Below are 23,102 nucleotides of genomic sequence, written 5' to 3'. Positions count from 1 at the left end.
CTTGAACCTGTACATACAGAAATTCAAGTTCAAGATGGAGTCACTAAGAGCAGTGATAGCGAATCTGGAAGAAGGGGACTTCATGGTGTCCCTGGACATAAAAGATGCTTATCTGCATGTCCCAATTTACCCCTCACACCAAGGGTATCTCAGGTTCGTGATACAAGACTGTCATTATCAGTTTCAAACGCTGCCGTTTGGTTTGTCCACGGCACCTCGGGTCTTTACCAAGGTAATGACCGAAATGATGGTTCTTCTACGAAGAAAAGGCGTATTAATTATCCCTTACTTGGACGATCTCCTGATAAGGGCAAAGTCCAGAGAACAGCTGGAAGTCGGTGTAGCACTAACCCAAGTAGTGCTTCAACAACACGGGTGGATTCTGAATCTTCCAAAAATCTCAATTGTCCCCGACAACACGTCTGCTGTTCCTGGGAATGATTCTGGACACGGTTCAGAAAAAGGTGTTTCTCCCGGAGGAGAAAGCAAGGGAGTTATCCGAACTTGTCAGGAACCTCCTAAAACCAGGAAATGTGTCAGTACATCAATGCACAAGAGTCCTGGGAAAGATGGTGGCTTCTTACGAAGCAATTCCATTCGGCAGATTCCATGCACGAATATTTCAGTGGGATCTGCTGGACAAATGGTCCGGATCGCATCTGCACATGCATCAGCGGATAACACTGTCACCAAGGACAAGGTTGTCTCTCCTGTGGTGGTTGCAGAGTGCCCATCTGTTAGAGGGCCGCAGGTTCGGCATACAGGACTGGGTCCTGGTGACTACGGATGCCAGCCTACGGGGCTGGGGAGCAGTCACACAGGGAAGAAACTTCCAGGGTGTATGGTCAAACCTGGAGACGTCTCTTCACATAAATATACTAGAGCTAAGAGCGATCTACAATGCTCTAAGCTTGGCGAAACCGCTGCTTCAGGGTCAGCCGGTGTTGATCCAGTCGGACAACATCACGGCAGTCGCCCACGTAAACAGACAAGGCGGCACGAGAAGCAGAAGAGCAATGACAGAAGCTGCAAGGATTCTTCGCTGGGCGGAAAATCATGTCATAGCACTGTCAGCAGTGTTCATCCCGGGAGTGGACAACTGGGAAGCAGACTTCCTCAGCAGACACGACCTTCACCCGGGAGAGTGGGGACTTCATCCGGAAGTTTTCCACATGATTGTGAACCATTGGGAAAAACCAAAGGTGGACATGATGGCGTCTCGCCTCAACAAAAAACTGGACAGATATTGCGCCAGGTCAAGAGACCCTCAGGCAATAGCTGTGGACGCTCTGGTAACACCGTGGGTGTACCAGTCAGTGTATGTGTTTCCTCCTCTGCCTCTCATACCAAAGGTACTGAGAATTATACGGAAAAGGGGAGTAAGAACAATACTAGTGGCTCCGGATTGGCCAAGAAGAACTTGGTATCCGGAACTTCAAGAGATGCTCACGGAAGATCCGTGGCCTCTACCTCTAAGAAGGGATCTGCTTCAGCAGGGACCTTGTATGTTCCAAGACTTACCGCGACTGCGTTTGACGGCATGGCGGTTGAACGCCGGATTCTAAAAGAAAAGGGCATTCCAGAGGAAGTTATTCCTACCTTGATTAAAGCTAGGAAGGAAGTGACCGCACAACATTATCACCGCATTTGGAGAAAATATGTTGCGTGGTGTGAGGCCAAGAAGGCCCCAACGGAAGAATTTCAATTGGGTCGATTCCTACATTTCCTGCAGGCAGGATTGTCTATGGGCCTCAAATTGGGGTCTATTAAAGTTCAAATTTCGGCCTTATCAATCTTCTTCCAGAAAGAATTGGCTTCAGTGCCTGAAGTACAAACTTTTGTCAAGGGTGTACTACATATACAACCCCCAATTGTGCCTCCAGTGGCACCGTGGGATCTAAACGTAGTTTTGGAATTTCTCAAATCTCATTGGTTTGAGCCTCTCAAATCGGTAGATTTGAAGTATCTTACATGGAAAGTAACCATGCTATTGGCCCTGGCTTCAGCCAGGAGAGTTTCAGAGTTGGCGGCTTTATCGTACAAAAGCCCATATCTGATTTTCCATTCGGACAGGGCAGAACTGCGGACACGTCCTCATTTTCTCCCTAAGGTGGTTTCGGCTTTTCACTTGAACCAGCCTATTGTGGTGCCTGCGGCTACTAGCGACTTGGAGGACTCCAAGTTACTGGACGTTGTCAGAGCATTGAAAATATATATTTCAAGGACAGCTGGAGTCAGAAAATCTGACTCGTTGTTTATCTTGTATGCACCCAACAAGATGGGTGCTCCTGCGTCTAAGCAGACGATTGCTCGTTGGATCTGTAGCACAATTCAACTTGCACATTCTGTGGCAGGCCTGCCATAGCCTAAAACTGTAAAAGCCCACTCCACAAGGAAGGTGGGCTCATCTTGGGCGGCTGCCCGAGGGGTCTCGGCATTACAACTTTGCCGAGCAGCTACGTGGTCAGGGGAGAACACGTTTGTAAAATTTTACAAATTTGATACTCTGGCTAAAGAGGACTTGGAGTTCTCTCATTCGGTGCTGCAGAGTCATCCGCACTCTCCCGCCCGTTTGGGAGCTTTGGTATAATCCCCATGGTCCTGACGGAGTCCCCAGCATCCACTAGGACGTTAGAGAAAATAAGAATTTACTTACCGATAATTCTATTTCTCGTAGTCCGTAGTGGATGCTGGGCGCCCATCCCAAGTGCGGATTGTCTGCATTACTTGTACATAGTTATTGTTACAAAAATCGGGTTATTATTGTTGTGAGCCATCTTTTTTTTAAGAGGCTACTTCTTTGTTATCATACTGTTAACTGGGTTCAGATCACAAGTTGTACGGTGTGATTGGTGTGGCTGGTATGAGTCTTACCCGGGATTCAAGATCCTTCCTTATTGTGTACGCTCGTCCGGGCACAGTACCTAACTGAGGCTTGGAGGAGGGTCATAGGGGGAGGAGCCAGTACACACCATGTGATCCTAAAAGCTTGCTTTTGTGCCCTGTCTCCTGCGGAGCCGCTATTCCCCCATGGTCCTGACGGAGTCCCCAGCATCCACTACGGACTACGAGAAATAGAATTATCGGTAAGTAAATTCTTATTATAAATTACACAAAATGGTGTAATAACGTGAACATGTGAATGTAGTGGGAATATGGTGATATAAATTCACAGTTTCTGTTCACCAGCTGTGTGTCCCGTCGTAGCCAATGGGAATACATCACGTGAAATATAGCTAAGCAATGATTCTTATTTATATTACATGTAAGCCTGCTGTGTATATACCTATATACCTATAAAGGTATCTTTTCCACCGACACTTCAATACACGCTAATGGATTTTCGTAATAGTATTAATCCAACAGCAGATGGATAAACAAAAAGATTTTATTTTCCACACTTAACAGGCTTATTGAAAATGGGGATATTCAGCTCACATTCAGGTCAATGTTGACATAGTCGCCAGTTATAAGAGTGGAATCCTGGGATAATCCCATGCTCTGTAGTGTAACATTTTCTGGCAAGAAAAAGGCTTTCTTAGGGTGTGAAGAGTGTAGCCAGAGAGAGATGGAAAACTCTCTGAAAATGTGAAGATGGCTTTTATCTTTGAAGAAAGGAGAGATGGGGTTTCAATTCCTTTTCTAGCTCTGCATCCTTGGAATAGAGCTACTACAACTAATAATAAAAATTTCGTTTTCACTTTCCCTTTAAGGGGTATATTCAATTAGGGTCGGATCCATTCCGACATGCATTTGTCGGAATGTATCCGACAATCCCATCTCAATTCGATTTTAAAAAAAGTGGAATTGAGATGAGACCTGTGAGCGGAGGAGAGGGAGGAGACCAGCGGGTAGAGCCGTGGGCAGACGGAGGAGAGCAGCACTACAGAATGATGTCTCACAGCCGTCAGACCTCACGGCAGTGTCCACCCGGCTCCAGCAAGTGTGACCTCACTTGCTGGAGCCGGGTGGACGCTGCCGTGAGCAGCGCGGCTGTGACACATCCTCCTGCAGCGCTGTGCTGTACCGCTGCTCTCCCCTTCTGCCCGCGGCTCTCCCCCTCTAAGGTCCCTCATCTCAGTCCGACATTTTTCTATGTCGGACTGAGATGGTCGGAAATGGGGCCAAATCCTGTCGAATTTGGCCCCGTTTCCCTCAAAAGTACGTGAATCGGCAGCTGTACCGCCGATTCACGTACTATTCGACAAGTCGAATTCCCCAACTTGTCGAATAAAAATAGCGGGGACTGAATAGGTCGAATCACGATTCGACCTTAAAAAGTAAAAAACTACCATCTTTTCGACAGACGGCAGCTTTCAACCCTAATTGAATATACCCCTAAGAGTCATTTTCTGGTACAACTCTTCACATAGCAGGGGCAGCCATTTTGTGATCTGAACTAAAATACATGAGACTGTAGACTGTCAATTCATTTGGAACCAGTGTGAAAAGGATACATGAATACTGGCCAGCTAGTTCCAGAATGATGTCACTGGTTCCTAGCACATTTATAGACTGCTTACCGGTTCAGTCCACAAATCCATGAGTCCATTTTGTGCAAGTCACAGGTCTGGAGAGTATGCAGACAACATTATGTTTAGTTCAAGATATATGTAGATGCCAGGGCAGTGTGCTGGGACTGCTAGGTGCATCAATACTTGTGGTCTTGTTGTTGTTGTTTTTCACTTGCCACTTTGCACTACAAAGTGCCAAATGTGGATTAATACATACCCACATTTAACAATATCCATTTTAGTCACTGTTCTGCAGTTGCCATTTTTGAACCAAATGTTCTTGATCCCTGCTCTAAGCTTATCTGTTTTATGGATTTGTTTTATATTGCAGGTGTAAGACATGTGGAGAGTATATATATAAGGGGAAAAAATTCAATGCCAGGAAAGAAACAGTGCAAAATGAGCAGTACTTGGGGCTCCCTATCTTCCGCTTCTATATTAAGTGTACACGCTGCTTAGCTGAAATCACCTTTAAGGTAATGTATTAAGAAATAAAAATTATTGTCCTACCTTTGTGAACGCATGTAGATTTATTTTTATTTAACTTACATTTTAATTATTTTAAAGTTCTATAGTAGATTGCATTTTAAATTATTTGACCTGCTATTAGCAGTGATATTAACAGGTGAACTTTAAATAGTTCAATTAATTCCTATATTTGAAGGGGTGTTCTTCAGGTGGCCGGCTGTCGGGATACCGGCGCACAGTATACCGACACCGGAATCTCGACAGCTGGCATATCGGCACTTTTTCTCCCTCTTAAGGGCCCACGACCCCCCTGGAGGGAGAATAAATATGCGCCACCTTGCCCGCAGCGTGGTGAGCGCAGTGAGCTCGCAAAGGGCTCATTTGCACTCGCCACGCTGTCGGTATGCCGGCGGTCGGGCTTCCGTCGCCGGTATGCTGGTCGCCGGGAGCCCGGCCGCCGGCAAACCCTACTACACCCATTTGAAGTGTATAATTACTACCAGGTTTATCCAAAATCTATTAAATACTTTGCTTCTTGAGACTTTAGCACATTTGAATTTGAGTGTGCAGATATTGTTTTATAATTCCATTATACAAAGTGGATTTTAACTAACTCCCGATGATCTCAGCATTTCTACAGATAGTGTTGGACTGGGGCATGAAGGGCCGCATGGGGGAATGCAGTGGAAGGGGCCCATGTTTAGGGGGTGTGGCCAGCCACCACATTGGTTTGCCAGTTAGAGAGTGCATGGTCTGGGCCCCTTGATAGATAGATAGATAGATAGATAGATAGATAGATAGATAGATAGATAGATAGATAGATAGATAGATATGTGTATATATATTTATATATGTGTGTGTGTGTGTGTGTGTATATATATTATATATATGTATGTGTGTGTGTGTGTATATATATATATAAATATATATATATACACACACACACACACCTGGAGCCTCCCTCATTGTTGCAGTTTTTCCTCTAAACGGAGTAGCTAAAGCTCAGGTTGTTGAGGTGTTGTGTGGTGAGGCGCGTTGAGGTGCGACAACATACACAGCTTGCATTACACATCTTCACTACTGGGTGGCTAATGCTTCACTAATCCAGAACTGTAGAGCGAATAGCGGGAGTTGGATATACAGTACAGTAATCGTACTGAAAAAGTGTACTCTTAGCAAGCACTGGCAAATGGCCAGTGACAACTGTAATGCTATACATACAGACCAGCGGTCAGATGGAGAGCGTCAATCAGGAACAGTCACACACAGAATATAGGCATGCGGCATATCATTTTAATCAGCAGAAGCTGCTTGTGCATCCTATTACATTACTTTGCGTCTAAGACACACTTTCTCAGGAAAAAACAAAAATACGATCAGCGCTACGCATGCGGCATATCATTTTAATCAGCAGAAGCTGCTTGTGCATCCTATTACATTACTTTGCGTCTAAGACACACTTTCTCAGGAAAAAACAAAAATACGATCAGCGCTACCAAGTTTCGCCGTGGCATGGTTTTAATTCAAGCGCTGTTTAGTGTGACTGCAGCAAGAATGTAAGAGGACACATCTGTAAGATGCGTTCACGGCAAGAAAAGACACCCGAAGCCACAGAAGGCACATTCATTTGTAAAGCATGTTAGCATTGTGCATGCACCTAGAGATCGTGAGATGCCTGGCATGAGTGATTCGTCATTTGCCGGGCAGCTCTGCTAACCTCACGCACGTGCAATGGTGATTTTCAAAAGTGACACCTGGTGGATGATCACTGGTAATGCCATATGCCTAGCTAAGCTCTATGCACCACCCTACGACATAACACACTGCGACCAGGCACACTACAACTCTGTGATCGGGACAAACGCTATAAATGGCATAGATGAGTGAGGCTCCATCCATCTGTATGTATGTATGTATGTGTATATATATATATATATATTATATATAACGAAATTGCGTGGACCGGCACTCCCACAGCTAGGGATGTATGCCCCGGTGCCCTCTGGTACAGATGTGGTCGATTGGAAGCAATGAAGCAATCAGCGGCACTCAGGGTCTTATTTCAGCAAGCAGCTGTATTGAAAAATCACGGCATAAAAACCAACGTTTCGGGACTGGCACGTCCCTTTGTCAAGGTGAGTTACTCACCTTGACAAAGGGAAGTGCCAGTCCCGAAACGTTGGTTTTTATGCCGCAATTTTTCAATATAGTTGCTTGCTGAAATAAGACCCTGAGTGCCGCTGACTGCTTCATTGCTTCCAATCTATGTATATATATATATATATATATACACACACACACACATGCATATGTCTATTAAGGTCTATTAAGGACACGGTCGTGTCCCTATATTAAGGCTGAATCGAACAAACGGAATTCTCCCACAGAGAACTTCTGAGATGGGGTCATGGTGTTTGAGGGGCTACACCTCCAAAAGTGATTGGACATACTGAGCTGAAATTTGGCATGGACAAGTAGAATCGTCACTCGGTGCTGCTTGCAATGCAAACTAATTAGAAATGAGTAATTGGGAGTAATCTAAAGTTTAAACTGTCAGTTTTTTTCTGCTTTTTTTCTACCTTCTGTTTGGCTATTTTGACAGTTTTGTAATGTAGTTTATGGGGGTATTTTTGAGAAGGCATAACTCAGGGTAGAGGACAAATGAAGACTTGGGGTTTGTTTTGTTAAATAGAGCTTGTCCCAGTGTAGTGCCTTTTGTGGTTAAGGATTTTTAGAAAGTTACAGAGTTTTTCTTAAATTTAGTAAAATATGCCCCATTTTAAAGATAGGGCATTTCAATTTGTTGGTCATGCTCAGTAACCGCCTGCAGGGGGTGTACTCAAGAGTAGCTTCAAATGAGTGTACAAATATGGCCGACTTTGAAGCAATACAATCTGCCTGTTTCTGCCCGGCCACCCCTCTGGAAAATGTGAGACAATCACCCGAAACAGAGAAAAGAGCGTGAGTGAGAGTGTGAGTGAGGCAGAGGCTAGCACTTACCATCTGAGAGAAGAGTGTGGGATCGTTGGTGTAGGACAGGAAGGCACTGTAGTGCTGTAGGGACTGGTGTACATGCCTGCCCAGCACAGAGGTGACAGCGGTGGAAGTGCTGCCCAGCTCTGACCCTGCATGCCTCCCTGATCTGACTGCGGCACTTCTGCGGCCAGAATCCCCTGCCGGTCGCCTCCATAGACTGCCGCATGGCCAGTGCTGAGGTACTGGGGGTAGCCCAGCTGCAGGAAGGGCATGTCTCTGCCTCGGGGATCTCTCTCCGGCAGGGGAACGAAGCGCTGATTCTCCAGCACAACAACAGGGAGGGCTGGGCTGCAGAAACACAGCACTGGAAGAAATAGAAGACCGGCACCACACACATACGTACACGCGCGGCACCTGACACACACGTACACACAGGGTGTGATATGCTATCCTTGCTTTCGGGATGCCGGGGGTCAAAAGACCAAGTGCGGCAGCATCCCAATGGAGATAATCCCGAAAGGTGCTAGGTAAGTACAGTATACTTACCCTCCCCATATAACCCCCTAGCCCCTACCCTCCTTACCCGCAGTCTAACCCTCCCAGGGGGTGCTTAACCTCCTTTGCCCACCGTGGTCGGGATTCTAACATCAACATTATGGTTGCTTGTCGGGATGCCAAATGCAGGCACCACAACCGCGTCCCATGCTCAGGAAACAGGGTGGAACATAACACCCTTAGAAAAAGGAGATGAGTAATGAAATATTAATCCAATGTCTACACATATGATATGGGCCATACTGGTGACATACAGTAAAAAGTTCCCCCCCCCACTCCAATATCATATGTGTACAGTGCACCTGGAAAGTATTCACAGCACTTCACTTTTTACACATATTGTTATGTTACAGCCTTATTCCAAACTGGAATAAATATTTTTTCCCCCTCAAAATTCTACACACAATACCCCATAATGGCAATGTCAAATAAGTTTTTTTTAGATTTTTGCTAATTTATTAAAAAATAAACAACTAAGAAATCACATGTGCGCACAAGTATTCACAGCCTTTGCCATGAAGCTTAAAATTGAGCTCAGGTGCATATCCTGTTTCCACTGATCATCCTTGAGATGTTCTTACAGCTTATTTGGAGTCCCCCTGTGGTAAATTCAGTTGATTGGACATGATTTGGAAAGGCACACACCTGTCTTTAAACGCCGGCAATGGCACACTATCTGGCACTCTTCGCCTGGTTGGCCGAATGCCAAATTTGTACGAAAGTTCTTGCTACCCTATGGCAGTGAGCACTTTTGTGCGAGATCTGGCTGCCATACAGTGTGGCTATTGCAGTGCTGTTTCGGACGGGCGAATGGATTTACTGACAATTGCTTTCTCTCCTAAGAGTGCGGTTAGGGGTGGATGGACTTCAAAAATGCGTACAACTCTGGATATATGCATTTATTTTTGTGCATGCAAACTGGGAACATATAAGGCTGATTTTTGTGTGATTATGCATCAAGCCAATTGTTCTTATCAACACCTACTAGTGTGCTGGGAATACCCCACATCCCAACTGGCAGCAAGAAGCTAAACCACCTCAAAGAACATGCGCACAAATCCATTTTCTCTAACGTCCTAGTGGATGCTGGGGACTCCGTCAGGACCATGGGGAATAGCGGCTCCGCAGGAGACAGGGCACAAAAGTAAAAGCTTTAGGATCAGGTGGTGTGCACTGGCTCCTCCCCCTATGACCCTCCTCCAAGCCTCAGTTAGATTTTTGTGCCCGGCCGAGAAGGGTGCAATCTAGGTGGCTCTCCTAAAGAGCTGCTTAGAGTAAAAGTTTGTTAGGTTTTTTATTTTCAGTGAGTCCTGCTGGCAACAGGCTCACTGCTACGAGGGACTTAGGGGAGAGAAGTGAACTCACCTGGGTGCAGGATGGATTGGCTTCTTAGGCTACTGGACACCATTAGCTCCAGAGGGAGTCGGAACACAGGTCTCACCCTGGGGTTCGTCCCGGAGCCGCGCCGCCGACCCCCCTTGCAGATGCCGAAAAGTGAAGGTCCAGAAACGGCGGCAGAAGACTCTTCAGTCTTCATAAGGTAGCGCACAGCACTGCAGCTGTGCGCCATTGTTGTCAGCACACTTCATAGCAGCGGTCACTGAGGGTGCAGGGCGCTGGGGGGGGGCGCCCTGGGCAGCAATGATAGTACCTTATTCTGGCTAAAAATACATCACATATAGCCCCTGGGGGCTATATGGATGTATTTAACCCCTGCCAGGTCTCAGAAAAACGGGAGAAGAAGCCCGCCGAAAAGGGGGCGGGGCCTATTCTCCTCAGCACACAGCGCCATTTTCCCTCACAGAAATGCTGGTGGGAAGGCTCCCAGGCTCTCCCCTGCACTGCACTACAGAAACAGGGTTAAAACAGAGAGGGGGGGCACTGATTTGGCGATATGACTACATATATTAAAATGCTATAAGGGAAAAGCACTTATATAAAGGTTGTCCCTGTATAATTATAGCGTTTTTGGTGTGTGCTGGCAAACTCTCCCTCTGTCTCCCCAAAGGGCTAGTGGGTCCTGTCCTCTATCAGAGCATTCCCTGTGTGTGTGCTGTGTGTCGGTACGTGTGTGTCGACATGTATGAGGACGATGTTGGGAGGCGGAGCAAATTGCCTGTAATGGTGATGTCACTCTCTAGGGAGTCGACACCGGAATAGATGGCTTATTTAAGGAATTACGTGATAATGTCAACACGCTGCAAGTCGGTTGACGACATGAGACGGCCGGCAAACATATTAGTATCTGTCCAGGCGTCTAAAACACCGTCAGGGACGTTATAATGCCCATTTTACCTCAGTCGGTCGACACAGACACGGACACTGACTCCAGTGTCGACGGTGAAGAAACAAACGTATTTTCCTTTAGGGCCACACGTTACTTGTTAAGGGCAATGAAGGAGGTGTTACATATTTCTGATACTACAAGTACCACAAAAAAGGGTATTATGTGGGGTGTGGAAAAACTACCTATAGTTCTTCCTGAATCAGATAAATTAAATGAAGTGTGTGATGAGGCGCGGGGTTCCCCCGATAGAAAATTATTGGCGGTATACCCTTTCCCGCCAGAAGTTAGGGCGCGTTGGGAAACACCCCTTAGGGTGGATAAGGCGCTCACACGCTTATCAAAACAAGTGGTGGTACCGTCTCCAGATACGGCCGCCCTCAAGGAGCCAGCTGATAGGAGGCTGGAAAATATCCTAAAAAGTATATACACACGTACTGGTGTTATACTGCGACCAGCGATCGCCTCAGCCTAGATGTGCAGCGCGGGGGTGGCTTGGTCGGATTCCCTGACTGAAAATATTGATACCCTTGACAGGGACAGTATTTTATTTACTATAGAGCATTTAAAGAATGCATTTCTATATATGCGAGATGCACAGAGGGATATTTGCACTCTGGCATCAAGAGTAAGTGCGATGTCCATATCTGCCAAAAGATGTTTATGGACACGACAGTGGTCAGGTGATGCAGATTCCAAACGGCACAAAGATGTATTGCTGTATAAAGGGGAGGAGTTATTTGGGGTCGGTCCATCGGACCTGGTGGCCACGGCAACTGCTGGGAAATCCACCGTTTTTACCCTAAGTCACATCTATGCAGAAAAAGACACCGTCTTTTCAGCCTCAGTCCTTTCGTTCCCATAAGCATATCTGCCCAGGGATAGAGGAAAGGGAAGAAGACTGCAGCAGGCAGCCCATTCCCAGGAACAGAAGCCTTCCACCGCTTCTGCCAAGTTCTCAGCATGACGCTGGAGCCGTACAGGACCCCTGGATCCTACAAGTAGTATCATAGGGGTACAGATTGGAAGTCGAGACGTTTCCCCTCGCAGGTTCCTGAAGTCTGCTTTACCAACGTCTCACTCCGACAGGGAGGCAGTATTGGAAACAATTCACAAGCTGTATTCCCAGCAGGTGATAATCAAAGTACCCCTCCTACAACAAGGAAAGGGGTATTATTCCACACTATATTGTGGTACTGAAACCAGAAGGCTCGGTGAGACCTATTCTAAATCTGAAATATTTGAACACTTAAAAAGGTTCAAATCAAGATGGAGTCACTCAGAGCAGTGATAGCGAACCAGGTAGAAGGGGACTATATGGTGTCCCGGGACATCAGGGATGCTTACCTCCATGTCCCAATTTGCCCTTCTCACCAAGGGTATCTCAGGTTCGTGGTACAGAACTGTCACTATCAGTTTCAGACGCTGCCGTTTGGATTGTCCACGGCACTCCGGGTCTTTACCAAGGTAATGCCCGAAATGATGATTCTTCTTCGAAGAAAATGGACGACCTCCTGATAAGAGCAAGGTCCAGAGAACAGTTGGAGGTCGGAGTAGCACTATCTCAAGTAGTTCTACGACAGCACGGGTGGATTCTAAATATTCCAAAACCGCAGTTGTTTCCGACGACACGTCTGCTGTTCCTAGGGATGATTCTGGACACAGTCCAGAAAAAGGTCTTTCTCCCGGAGGAGAAAGCCAGGGAGTTATCCGAGCTAGTCAGGAACCTCCTAAAACCAGGAAAAGTGTCAGTGCATCATTGCACAAGAGTCCTGGGAAAAATGGTGGCTTATTACGAAGCGATTCCATTCGGCAGATTCCACGCAAGAACTTTTCAGTGGGATCTGCTGGACAAATGGTCCGGATCGCATCTTCAGATGCATCAGCGGATAACCCTATCTCCAAGGACAAGGGTGTCTCTCCTGTGGTGGTTACAGAGTGCTCATCTTCTAGAGGGCCGCAGATTCGGCATTCAGGATTGGATGCTGGTGACCACGGAGGCCAGCCTGAGAGGCTGGGGAGCAGTCACACAGGGAAAAAATTTCCAGGGAGTGTGATCAAGTCTGGAGACTTTTCTCCACATAAATATACTGGAGCTAAGGGCAATTTATAATGCTCTAAGCTTAGCAAGACCTCTGCTTCAAGGTCAGCCGGTATTGATCCAGTGGGACAACATCACGGCAGTCGCCCATGTAAACAGACAGGGCGGCACAAGAAGCAGGAGGGCAATGGCAAAAACAAGGATTTTTCGCTGGGCGGAAAATCATGTGATAGCACTGTCAGCAGTGTTCATTCCGGGAGTGGACAACTGGGAAGCAGACTTCCTCAGCAGGCACGACCTCCACCCGGGAGAGTGGGGACTTCATCGGGAAGTTTTCCACATGATTGTGAACCGTTGGGAAAGACCAAAGGTGTACATGATGGCGTCCCGCCTGAACAAAAAACTGGACAGGTATTGCGCCAGGTCAAGAGACTTTCAGGCAATAGCTGTGGACGTTCTGGTAACACCGTGGGCGTACCAGTCGGTGCATGTGTTTCCTCCTCTGCTTCTCATACCCAAGGTATTGAGAATTATAAGACGTAGAGGAGTAAGAACTATACTCGTGGCTCCGGATTGGCCAAGAAGGACTTGGTACCCGGAACTTCAAGAGATACTCACAGAGGACTCATGACCTCTGCCGCTAAGAAGGGACTTGCTTCAGCAAGTACCATGTCTGTTCCAAGACTTACCGCGGCTGCGTTTGACGGCATGGCGGTTGAACGCCGGATCCTAAGGGAAAAAGGCATTCCGGAAGAGGTCATTCCTACCCTGGTCAAAGCCAGAAAGGACGTGACCGCACAACATTATCACCACATGTGGCGAAAATATGTTGCGTGGTGTGAGGCCAGGAAAGCTCCACGAAGAAATTTCAACTTGGTCGATTCCTGCATTTCCTGCAAACAGGAGTGTCTATGGGCCTCAGATTGGGGTCCATTAAGGTTCAAATTTCGGCCCTGTCGATTTTCTTCCAGAAAGAATTGGCTTCAGTTCCTGAAGTCCAGAAGTTTGTCATGGGAGTACTGCATATACAACCCCCTTTTGTGCCTCCAGTGGCACTGTGGGATCTCAACGTAGTGCTGGGATTCCTCAAATCACATTGGTTTAAACCGCTCAAATCTGTGGATTTGAAATATCTCACATGGAAAGTGACCATGATGTTGGCCCTGGCCTCGGCCAGGCGAGTGTCAGCATTGGCGGCTTTGTCTCACAAAAGCCCATATCTGATTGTCCATTCGGACAGGGCAGAGCTGCGGACTCGTCCCCAGTTTCTCCCTAAGGTGGGGTCAGCGTTTCACCTGAACCAGCTTATTGTGGTACCTGCGGCTACTAGGGACTTGGAGGACTCCAAGTTGCTGGATGTTGTCAGGGCCCTGAAAATATCGGTTTCCAGGACGGCTGGAGTCAGGAAAACTGACTTGCTGTTATCCTGTAGGCACCCAAAAAACTGGGTGCTCTTGCTTCTAAGCAGACGATTGCTAGTTGGATGTGTAGTACAATTCAGCTTGCACATTCTGTGGCGGGCCTGCCACAGCCAAAATATGTAAATGCCCATTCCACAAGGAAGGTGGGCTCATCCTGGGCGGCTGCCCGAGGGGTCTCGGCATTACAACTCTGCCGAGCAGCTACGTGGTCGGGGGGAGAACACGTTTGTAAAATTCTACAAATTTGATACCCTGGCTAAAGAGGACCTGGAGTTCTCTCACTCGGTGCTGCAGAGTCATCCGCACTCTCCCGCCCGTTTGGGAGCTTTGGTATAATCCCCATGGTCCTGACGGAGTCCCCAGCATCCACTAGGACGAGAGAGAAAATAGGATTTTGCTTACCGATAAATCTATTTCTCGTAGTCCGTAGTGGATGCTGGGCGCCCATCCCAAGTGCGGATTGTCTGCAATACTTGTACATAGTTATTGGTACAAAAAATCGGGTTATTATTGTTGTGAGCCATCTTTTCAGAGGCTCCGCTGTTATCATGCTGTTAACTGGGTTCAGATCACAGGTTGTACAGTGTGATTGGTGTGGCTGGTATGAGTCTTACCCGGGATTCAAAATCCTTCCTTATTGTGTACGCTCGTCCGGGCACAGTATCCTAACTGAGGCTTGGAGGAGGGTCATAGGGGGAGGAGCCAGTGCACACCACCTGATCCTAAAGCTTTTACTTTTGTGCCCTGTCTCCTGCGGAGCCGCTATTCCCCATGGTCCTGACGGAGTCCCCAGCATCCACTACGGACTACGAGAAATAGATTTATCGGTAAGCAAAATCCTATTTTTATTCTGCTCAGAATCACTGCTATGACACCATCAAACAATTCCCACAGGATAATAGAAATATAGTACAACTGCCTGGATACTAGAACCTTTCAGGTTATCGTTACCTAGGGTCATGGGCATGGTTTTATCAATACTTACTTACAATACCTGAATGGAATTGAATGTTAACTAACACGTGAAGTTGTTTTGGCTAAAACACATTACACAGTAGCTTATAGTTTTAATTATTGGAATAGTTTTGCCAAATTAGATTTTTTTTTTTTTTTTATACTTTTTAAAATTTTATAAATTGTTTATTGTATTAACTTATCTAATCCTTCAACAGACAGACCCAGAGAATACAGACTATACTATGGAGCTTGGCGCTACACGCAACTTTCAAGCAGAAAAGCTTATTGAAGAAGAAGAGAAGAGGTTTCAGAAGGAACGTGAAGATGAAGAACTCAATAATCCTATGAAGGTACAACCTCCGTTATGTAACATCAGCTTGCAACATACATGCTTACAATGTCCTTATTGAAGGATTTGGGAGAGAATATTGAAAGAGCTTATGGATCAAAATTCTCTCAAAATAACTTTTGTTCTGTTGTTCATAAGCCCACTACATAGGGTAGTTGCTATTTATTATCACTATAACTCCGAAAAATTCCATTGTCCCAAAGTTCTGGTCACGCCCAGGTAGACTGCATGCTCTTCCCCACCCTACCTCCCTTTAGTGCCTAAACTTCTATGCACATGCACAGGCAGCGTAGGTAGACCTCAGAAGTACTGTAAACTCTTCGCCAGGACAGCAATTTATGAGATGTGCAGTCCCAGATTGAGTATCTTGATAAATTGCCCGGAAGCTGCAGCTCTTATTGTCACAGCTAGCAGCGAGGAGAGATAATATTTAACAGCTTTATATGTAAAGATCACTACAGTGGACAGCTATTTTTAAAACATCTCCTATAGAAACTCTCTCTTGACATCACCAGTGCATGGTGTCCTCTTTGGACCGCTATCAAACTTTTAATTCCTACTGTACAAAAACAATAAGGTGAAAATAAAATGGCTGAGAAGTTTACCAGCACAGAGTTCTTCAGGGATTTTTGTAAAATATTTTTACTCAAAGATGACAGAGCAGCTAAAAAAACAAATCAAGAAAAGTGACGTTTAGGGCATAATATGGTAGCTGTTTTGATCAAATACTCAATTGATTTTTCTTCTTCGGGGTTCATAGAGGTTCCACATGAAACATTGGGGTTGTAGGTGGTGGATGAGCGTTCGGGCACCAAACAAATCTTTTAGCGTATCCCGAAATGCTCTGCTCCTCTCCCGCCTCCATGCTCAGGCATTCAGTTTTTAGTTGGTGCCTGCAGGAAGCCGGTGTACTGTGACAGGGGCTGCTAAAGCAGCCCCAAAGCTTTTTAATTTTTACTTTTCTCTGACGTCCTAGTGGATACTGGGGACTCCGTAAGGACCATGGGGAATAGCGGGCTCCGCAGGAGACTGGGCACTCTAAAGAAAGATTTAGTACTATCTGGTGTGCACTGGCTCCTCCCTCTATGCCCCTCCTCCAGACCTCAGTTAGAATCTGTGCCCGGCCAGAGCTGGGTACTCCTAGTGGGCTCTCCTGAGCTTGCTAGAAAAGAAAGTATTTTGTCAGGTTTTTTATTTTCAGAGAGCTTCTGCTGGCAACAGACTCTCTGCTACGAGGGACTGAGGGGAGAGAAGCAAACCTACTCACGGCAGCTAGGTAGCGCTTCTTAGGCTACTGGACACCATTAGCTCCAGAGGGATCGAACACAGGTACCTAACCTTGATCGTCCGTTCCCGGAGCCGCGCCGCCGTCCCCCTCGCAGAGCCAGAAGTTCAGAAGCAGCAGAAGCATGAAGACATCGAAATCGGCGGCTGAAGACTCCTGTCTTCACTTAAGGTAGCGCACAGCACTGCAGCTGTGCGCCATTGCTCCCACAGCACACTCCGGTCACTGTAGGGTGCAGGGCGCAGGGGGGGGGGGGGCGCCCTGGGCAGCAATTAATTACCTTTTTGGCAAAAATAGACGTATATACAGTCTGGGACTGTATATATGCCCGAGCCCCCGACATTTTTTACACATTAAAGCAAGACAGAAGCCCGCCTCAGCACACCAGCGCCATTTTCTCTTCACAGCTCAGCTGGAAGGACGCTCCCCAGGCTCTCCCCTGCAGTATACAGGTGCAATAGAGGGTAAAAAAGAGAGGGGGGGCACATAAATTTAGGCACAGAAATATATTTAACAGCAGCTACGGGGTAAACACTAAGGTACAGTGTAATCCCTGGGTAATATAGCGCTGGGGTGTGTGCTGGCATACTCTCTCTCTGTCTCCCCAAAAGCCTTTGTGGGGTCCTGTCCTCAGTCAGAGCATTCCCTGTGTGTGTGCTATGTGTCGGTACGCCTGTGTCGACATGTTTGATGAGGAAGGATACGTGGAGGCAGAACAAGTGCAGCTGAGTGTGGTGTCGCCGCCGACGGTGCCGACACCTGATTGGATGGATATGTGGAAGGTGTTAAATGATAATGTAAACTCCTTACATAAAAGGTTGGATAAAGCTGATACCTCGGGCCAGTCAGGGTCTCAACCCATGCCTGATCCTACAGCGCAGAGGCCCTCAGGGTCTCAAAAGCGCCCACTATCCAAAATGGTTGACACAGATGTCGACACGGATTCTGACTCCAGTGTCGACGACGATGATGCAAAATTGCAACCTAAAATGACAAAAGCTATACGTTACATGATTATAGCGATGAAGGATATTTTACACATATCAGTGGTAAACCCTGTCCCTGACAAGAGGGTTTATATGTATGGGGAGAAAAAGCAAGAGGTAACTTTTCCCCCTTCACATGAGTTAAATGAGTTATGTGAAAGAGCGTGGGATTCCCCAGATAAGAAAGTCCTGATTTCCAAAAGGTTACTTATGGCGTACTCTTTCCCGCCAGAGGACAGGGTGCGCTGGGAATCCTCCCCTAGGGTAGATAAAGCTCTAACACGCTTATCTAAGAAGGTGGCCCTGCCGTCGCAGGATACGGCCACCCTAAAGGATCCTGCAGATAGAAAGCAGGAAAGTATCCTGAAATCTGTTTATACACATTCAGGGACTCTACTGAGGCCGGCTATTGCGTCGGCGTGGATGTGTAGTGCTGTAGCAGCGTGGACAGATAATCTGTCTGAGGAAATGGATACCTTAGACAGGGATACCATTATGCTGACCCTGGGGCATATAAAAGACACTGTCCTATATATGAGGGATGCCCAGAGGGACGTTTGCCTACTGGGCTCTAGAATTAATGCAATGTCAATTTCTGCCAGGAGGGTCCTGTGGACTCGGCAGTGGACAGGTGATGCCGACTCCAAAAAAAAACACATGGAGGTGTTACCTTACAAGGGTGAGGAATTGTTTGGGGACGGTCTCTCGGACCTGGTTTCCACAGCTACTGCTGGGAAGTCAAACTTTTTGCCATATATTCCCTCACAACCGAAGAAAGCACCGTATTACCAAATGCAGTCCTTTCGCGCACAAAGAAGCAAGAAGGTCAGAGGTGCTTCCTTTCTTGCTAGAGGCAGGGGCAGAGGAAAAAAGCTGCACCTTACAGCTAGTTCCCAGGAACAGAAGTCCTCCCCGGCTTCCATTAAATCCACTGCATGACGCTGGGGCTCTGCGGGTGGAGCCTGGAGCGGTGGGGGCGCTTCTCCGACATTTCAGCCACCAATGGGTTCGCTCACAGGTGGATCCCTGGGCTATAAGATTGTGTCTCAGGGATACAAGCTGGAATTCGAGGTGATGCCCCCTCAACGTTACCTAAAATCGTCCCTGCCAGCTTCCCCCATAGAAAGGGAAGTAGTGGTAGCGGCAATTCATAAGCTATTTCTCCAGCAGGTGGTGGTAAAGGTTCCCCTTCATCAACAGGGGAAGGGATACTATTCCACAATGTTTGTGGTACCGAAACCGGACGGTTCGGTCAGACCTATATTAAATTTAAAGTCCCTGAACATTTATCTGAAAAGATTCAAGTTCAAAATGGAATCGCTCAGAGTGGTCATTGCAAGCCTGGAAGAGGGGGATTTTATGGTGTCTCTGGACATCAAGGATGCTTACTTGCATGTCCCCATTTATCCGCCTCATCAGGAGTACCTCAGATTTGTGGTACAGGACTGTCATTACCAATTCCAGACGTTGCCGTTTGGTCTGTCCACGGCACCGAGAATATTTACCAAGGTAATGGCAGAAATGATGGTGATCCTGAGAAAGCAAGGAGTCACAGTTATCCCATACTTGGACGATCTCCTCATAAAGGCGAGGTCGAGGGAGCAGTTGCAGATCAGCGTAGCGCACTCACAGGAAGTGTTGCAACAGCATGGCTGGATTCTGAATATCCCAAAGTCGCAGCTGATTCCTACGACGTGTCTGCCCTTTCTGGGCATGATTCTGGACACAGACCAGAAGAAGGTGTTTCTCCCGACGGAGAAGGCTCAAGAGCTTGTGACTCTAGTCAGAGACCTCTTAAAACTGAAACAGGTGTCGGTGCATCACTGCACGCGAGTCCTGGGAAAGATGGTGGCATCGTACGAAGCCATTCCCTTCGGCAGGTTCCATGCGAGGATCTTTCAAAGCCCCTGCTTCGCAACCAACTGGTGCTGATTCAGTCAGACAACATCACCGCGGTGGCTCATGTAAACCGCCAGGGCGGCACAAGAAGCAGAGTCGCGATGGCGGAAGCCACCAGGATTCTTCGGTGGGCGGAGATACACGTACAAGCACTGTCAGCAGTGTTCATTCCGGGAGTGGACAACTGGGAAGCAGACTTCCTAAGCAGGCACGACCTCCACCCGGGAGAGTGGGGACTTCATCAAGAAGTCTTCATTCAGATTACAATTCGATGGGAACTGCCACAGGTAGACATGATGGCGTCCCGTCTCAACAAAAAGCTGCAACGGTATTGCGCCAGGTCAAGAGACCCTCAGGCGATAGCTGTGGACACCCTGGTAACACTGTGGGTGTTCCAGTCGGTCTATGTGTTCCCTCCTCTTCCTCTTATACCCAGGGTACTGAGAATCGTAAGAAGAAGAGGAGTGAGAACAATACTCATTGTTCCGGATTGGCCAAGAAGACCTTGGTACCCGGAATTGCAAGAAATGCTCACAGAGGACCCATGGCCTCTGCCTCTCAGACAGGACCTGTTGCAACAGGGGCCCTGCCTGTTCCAAGACTTACCGCGGCTGCGTTTGACGGCATGGCGGTTGAACGCCGGATCCTAGAGGAAAAAGTCATTCCGGAGGATGTTATTCCTACACTGATAAAGGCTAGGAAGGACGTGACAGCAAAGCATTATCACCGCATATGGCGAAAATATGTTGCTTGGTGTGAGGCCAGGAAGGCCCCTACAGAGGAATTCCAACTGGGCAGATTTCTGCACTTTCTACAGTCTGGAGTGACTATGGGCTTGAAGTTGGGATCCATAAAGGTCCAGATTTCGGCCCTATCCATTTTCTTTCAAAAGGAACTGGCGTCTCTTCCTGAAGTTCAGACGTTTGTTAAGGGAGTGCTGCATATTCAGCCCCCTTTTGTGCCACCAGTGGTACCTTGGGATCTCAACGTGGTGTTGGGTTTCCTAAAATCCCACTGGTTTGAACCACTTAAGACCGTGGAGCTGAAGTATCTCACGTGGAAGGTGGTCATGCGATTGGCATTAGCTTCGGCTAGGCGTGTGTCAGAATTGGCGGCTTTGTCATGTAAAGCCCCTATCTGGTTTTTCATATGGACAGGGCAGAATTGCGGCCTCGTCCCCAATTTCTGCCTAAGGTGGTGTCATCTTTTCATTTGAACAAACCTATTGTAGTGCCTGCGGCTACTCGTGACTTGGAGGATTCCAGGTTACTGGATGTAGTCAGGGCTTTGAAGATTTATGTAGCCCGAACGGCTGGAGTCCGGAAAACTGACTCGCTGTTTATCCTATATGCCCCCAACAAGTTGGGTGCTCCTGCTTCAAAGCAAACCGTTGCCCGCTGGATCTGTAACATGATTCAGCAGGCTCATTCTGCGGCTGGATTGCCGCATCCAAAATCAGTGAAAGCCCATTCCACAAGGAAGGTGGGCTCTTCTTGGGCGGCTGCCCGAGTGGTCTCGGCATTACAGCTTTGCCGAGCTGCTACTTGGTCGGGTTCAAACACATTTGCAAAATTCTACAAGTTTGATACCCTGGCTGAGGAGGACCTTGAGTTTGCCCATTCGGTGCTGCAGAGTCATCCGCACTCTCCCGCCCGTTTGGGAGCTTTGGTATAATCCCCATGGTCCTTTACGGAGTCCCCAGCATCCACTAGGACGTCAGAGAAAATAAGATTTTACTTACCGGTAAATCTATTTCTCGTAGTCCGTAGTGGATGCTGGGCGCCCGTCCCAAGTGCGGACTTTCTGCAATACGTGTACATAGTTATTGCTTAATAATGAGTTATGTTATGTTGGCATCCATTGTTGATGCACTGTTGTTGTTCATACTGTTGACTGGATAAGTGTATCACAATTTATACGGTGTGATTGGTGTGGCTGGTATGAGTCTTACCCATGATTCCAAAATCCTTTCCTTATAATGTCTGCTCTTCCGGGCACAGTTTCCTTAACTGAGGTCTGGAGGAGGGGCATAGAGGGAGGAGCCAGTGCACACCAGATAGTACTAAATCTTTCTTTAGAGTGCCCAGTCTCCTGTGGAGCCCGCTATTCCCCATGGTCCTTACCCACTACGGACTACGAGAAATAGATTTACCGGTAAGTAAAATCTTATTTTTACTGTGATTTTTCACTGTGCTGGCAGCGCTGTCTGTCAGACATCAGCGCTGCAGATGGGAACTTGCGGCAGGGGACCACACACTGCATCTAGCACCGCTTGCTGCTGGGACTACGTGGCCGGAAATGGGGAAGGGTAAGAGGGTCCCTTCACCGAGACCCGCGTCTAAATCTCGGTCGGCCGCGTGTCCAGGGAGACAGACTGCTGCTCTGGCATGGACACTGTCTGCGGGCAGGGACCCCACTAGACCACCAGGGCTATATATGGGCACAGGTTAGGTTCTAAAACACCTATTTACACAGGCCCTGCATGTTCCTGGGGTGGAAGACCAGCATAGGGAAGGCGGCACTCGACCTGTAGCCCCGGCTCTGGGCGCCAGTCTACAACAGATTTCCCGCCTCTGAGCTGCATAATCCTCCCTCATCCCGTCAGAGACCCGGGCAGCCATATTACAGCAAGCAGGTCTCCGGGAATGCTGGGCTCAGTCTCCCTGTAAAAACAACTGCAGCACGCCAGGTTTTTACAAACAATTATATCCTACCTGCTTACAAAACAGAGTAGTTGATTCAAGTGTTCATTGCAGGGCTACTGTATATTGATTTTTCTGCATTTTATGTTACTGTGTGCTAGTTCTGCTGTCTGACTTTCCCTTCAGCTATCTATATATATATAAAAATAGACGCGTGTGTGTGTGTGTGTGTGTGTGTGTGTGTGTGTGTGTGTGTGTGTGTGTGTGTGTGTGTGTGTGTGTGTGTTCCAGCATAACTCTGGAAAGCTTGGAGTAATGCACACCAAACTTGTACACATATGATTTACAATCTTGAAAGAAATACTGTGGGGGACACCCCTAGCACACCGAGGGGTGGGGATGAGAAGGGGATGACAAGTAAAAATCCATAGTTTTTGACCATAACTCTGGAATGGCTGAAGCAATTTACACCAAACTTGGTACACATATGTCTTGCAATCTGGAAAAAAATACCGTGGGGGTAAAACACCCCTAGCACTCCTAGTGGTGGGGGTGGGAAAGGGGTGACATATAAAAATCCATAGTTTTCGGGCATAAATCTGGAATGCCTGGCGCAATATACACCAAACTTGGTACACATATGACTTACAATCTGGAAAAAAATACTGTGGGGGTAAAACACCTCTAGGGGTCGGGATGGGAAGGGGGTGACATGTAAAAATCCA

The 23,102-nt window shown here is 47.4% G+C and overlaps 1 protein-coding gene across 2 annotated transcripts in view; it reads left to right on the top strand.

The window, feature by feature from the left end:
• Positions 1 to 23,102, top strand: part of YJU2 (YJU2 splicing factor homolog) — a 120,298-nt gene that overhangs the window by 31,145 nt on the left and 66,051 nt on the right. For both annotated transcript variants that reach the window (XR_010175790.1, XM_063914913.1), the window contains exons 3-4: positions 4,846 to 4,990; positions 15,432 to 15,566. Coding sequence is in view for 1 of the 2 variants with exons in the window: in XM_063914913.1 (XP_063770983.1) it covers positions 4,846 to 4,990; positions 15,432 to 15,566 (280 nt within the window). In the remaining variant the exon portion in view is untranslated. The remainder of the gene's footprint in view (positions 1 to 4,845; positions 4,991 to 15,431; positions 15,567 to 23,102) is intronic.

The sequence above is a fragment of the Pseudophryne corroboree genome, chromosome 1, assembly GCF_028390025.1.
Source record: "Pseudophryne corroboree isolate aPseCor3 chromosome 1, aPseCor3.hap2, whole genome shotgun sequence".
Taxonomy (NCBI): Eukaryota; Metazoa; Chordata; class Amphibia; order Anura; family Myobatrachidae; genus Pseudophryne; species Pseudophryne corroboree.
The sequence above is the reverse complement of the archived record's forward strand: the minus strand, read 5'-3'. Positions and strand labels throughout refer to the sequence as shown.